At 43.6% G+C, this 677-nt stretch overlaps 1 protein-coding gene across 1 annotated transcript in view; it reads left to right on the forward strand.

The window, feature by feature from the left end:
- LOC119585395 (protein abrupt-like) overlaps nucleotides 1-677 on the forward strand; it is a gene marked incomplete at its 5' end in the record, with an annotated part of 15025 nt that overhangs the window by 5917 nt on the left and 8431 nt on the right. Inside the window, 1 exon segment of the mRNA XM_037934058.1 lies at nucleotides 536-677. Within this exon segment, the coding sequence (XP_037789986.1) occupies nucleotides 536-677 (142 nt within the window).

The following is a 677-nucleotide window of genomic DNA, read 5'->3' on the forward strand; positions in this document are numbered from 1 at the left end:
AAATATCGTAATTTAGAGTAATGTCGAAATGATTTTTTTAAAGATACAGAAAAATAAAACAATGACAGTAGATGTCTTTTTGGACTGCTTGGTTTACTCCTGAGTGGTCATTTTTTGCTAGTTTTAAGGTTTGTACAAAGGCGCTCTCGAGAGGCAAAGGGTGAGTTGAGACCCGCTGTGGTGTCGGGTACTGTGGTTAGCAGCTCTTTGAATTTTTTACTAGTGATTTTTATCTCCTTTTTATCTCTTGATATTGCTACATTGGTGTGAATTTTCACTGTTCAGTCGCTACACGTTTGTTTCTTCTGAGTGTCACGTTCATCACTGCATGGTTCTTATACCTTCTCTCTTTATTACTTGTCAGATTATTAAATCTATTTGTCATTTATCTTTCATTAAAAACAAACCTTCTCATAGAGTGATTTAAATTTCTGAATTTAAAAATAGTTCAAAATTCAAATTCTGTGCTTCACACTAAACTTGACGGCAAAGTCCATAAGAGATCAGCTGACCACAGTGCTGGCGTCACTTGCAGGGTGCGCGGGGTCACGTGACCTCGATCTGTCTGTGCTGCTCTCCCAGCTTGGGGGGGTTGACCCCCCTCCCCCTCTGCAACAGGGGGCGCAGCTCCCGGCGGGCGGGCCGGCCGCGGCCCCTCCGGCCAACCTGCACATGTG

The sequence above is a fragment of the Penaeus monodon genome, chromosome 19 (assembly GCF_015228065.2).
Source record: "Penaeus monodon isolate SGIC_2016 chromosome 19, NSTDA_Pmon_1, whole genome shotgun sequence".
Lineage (NCBI taxonomy): Eukaryota > Metazoa > Arthropoda > Malacostraca > Decapoda > Penaeidae > Penaeus > Penaeus monodon.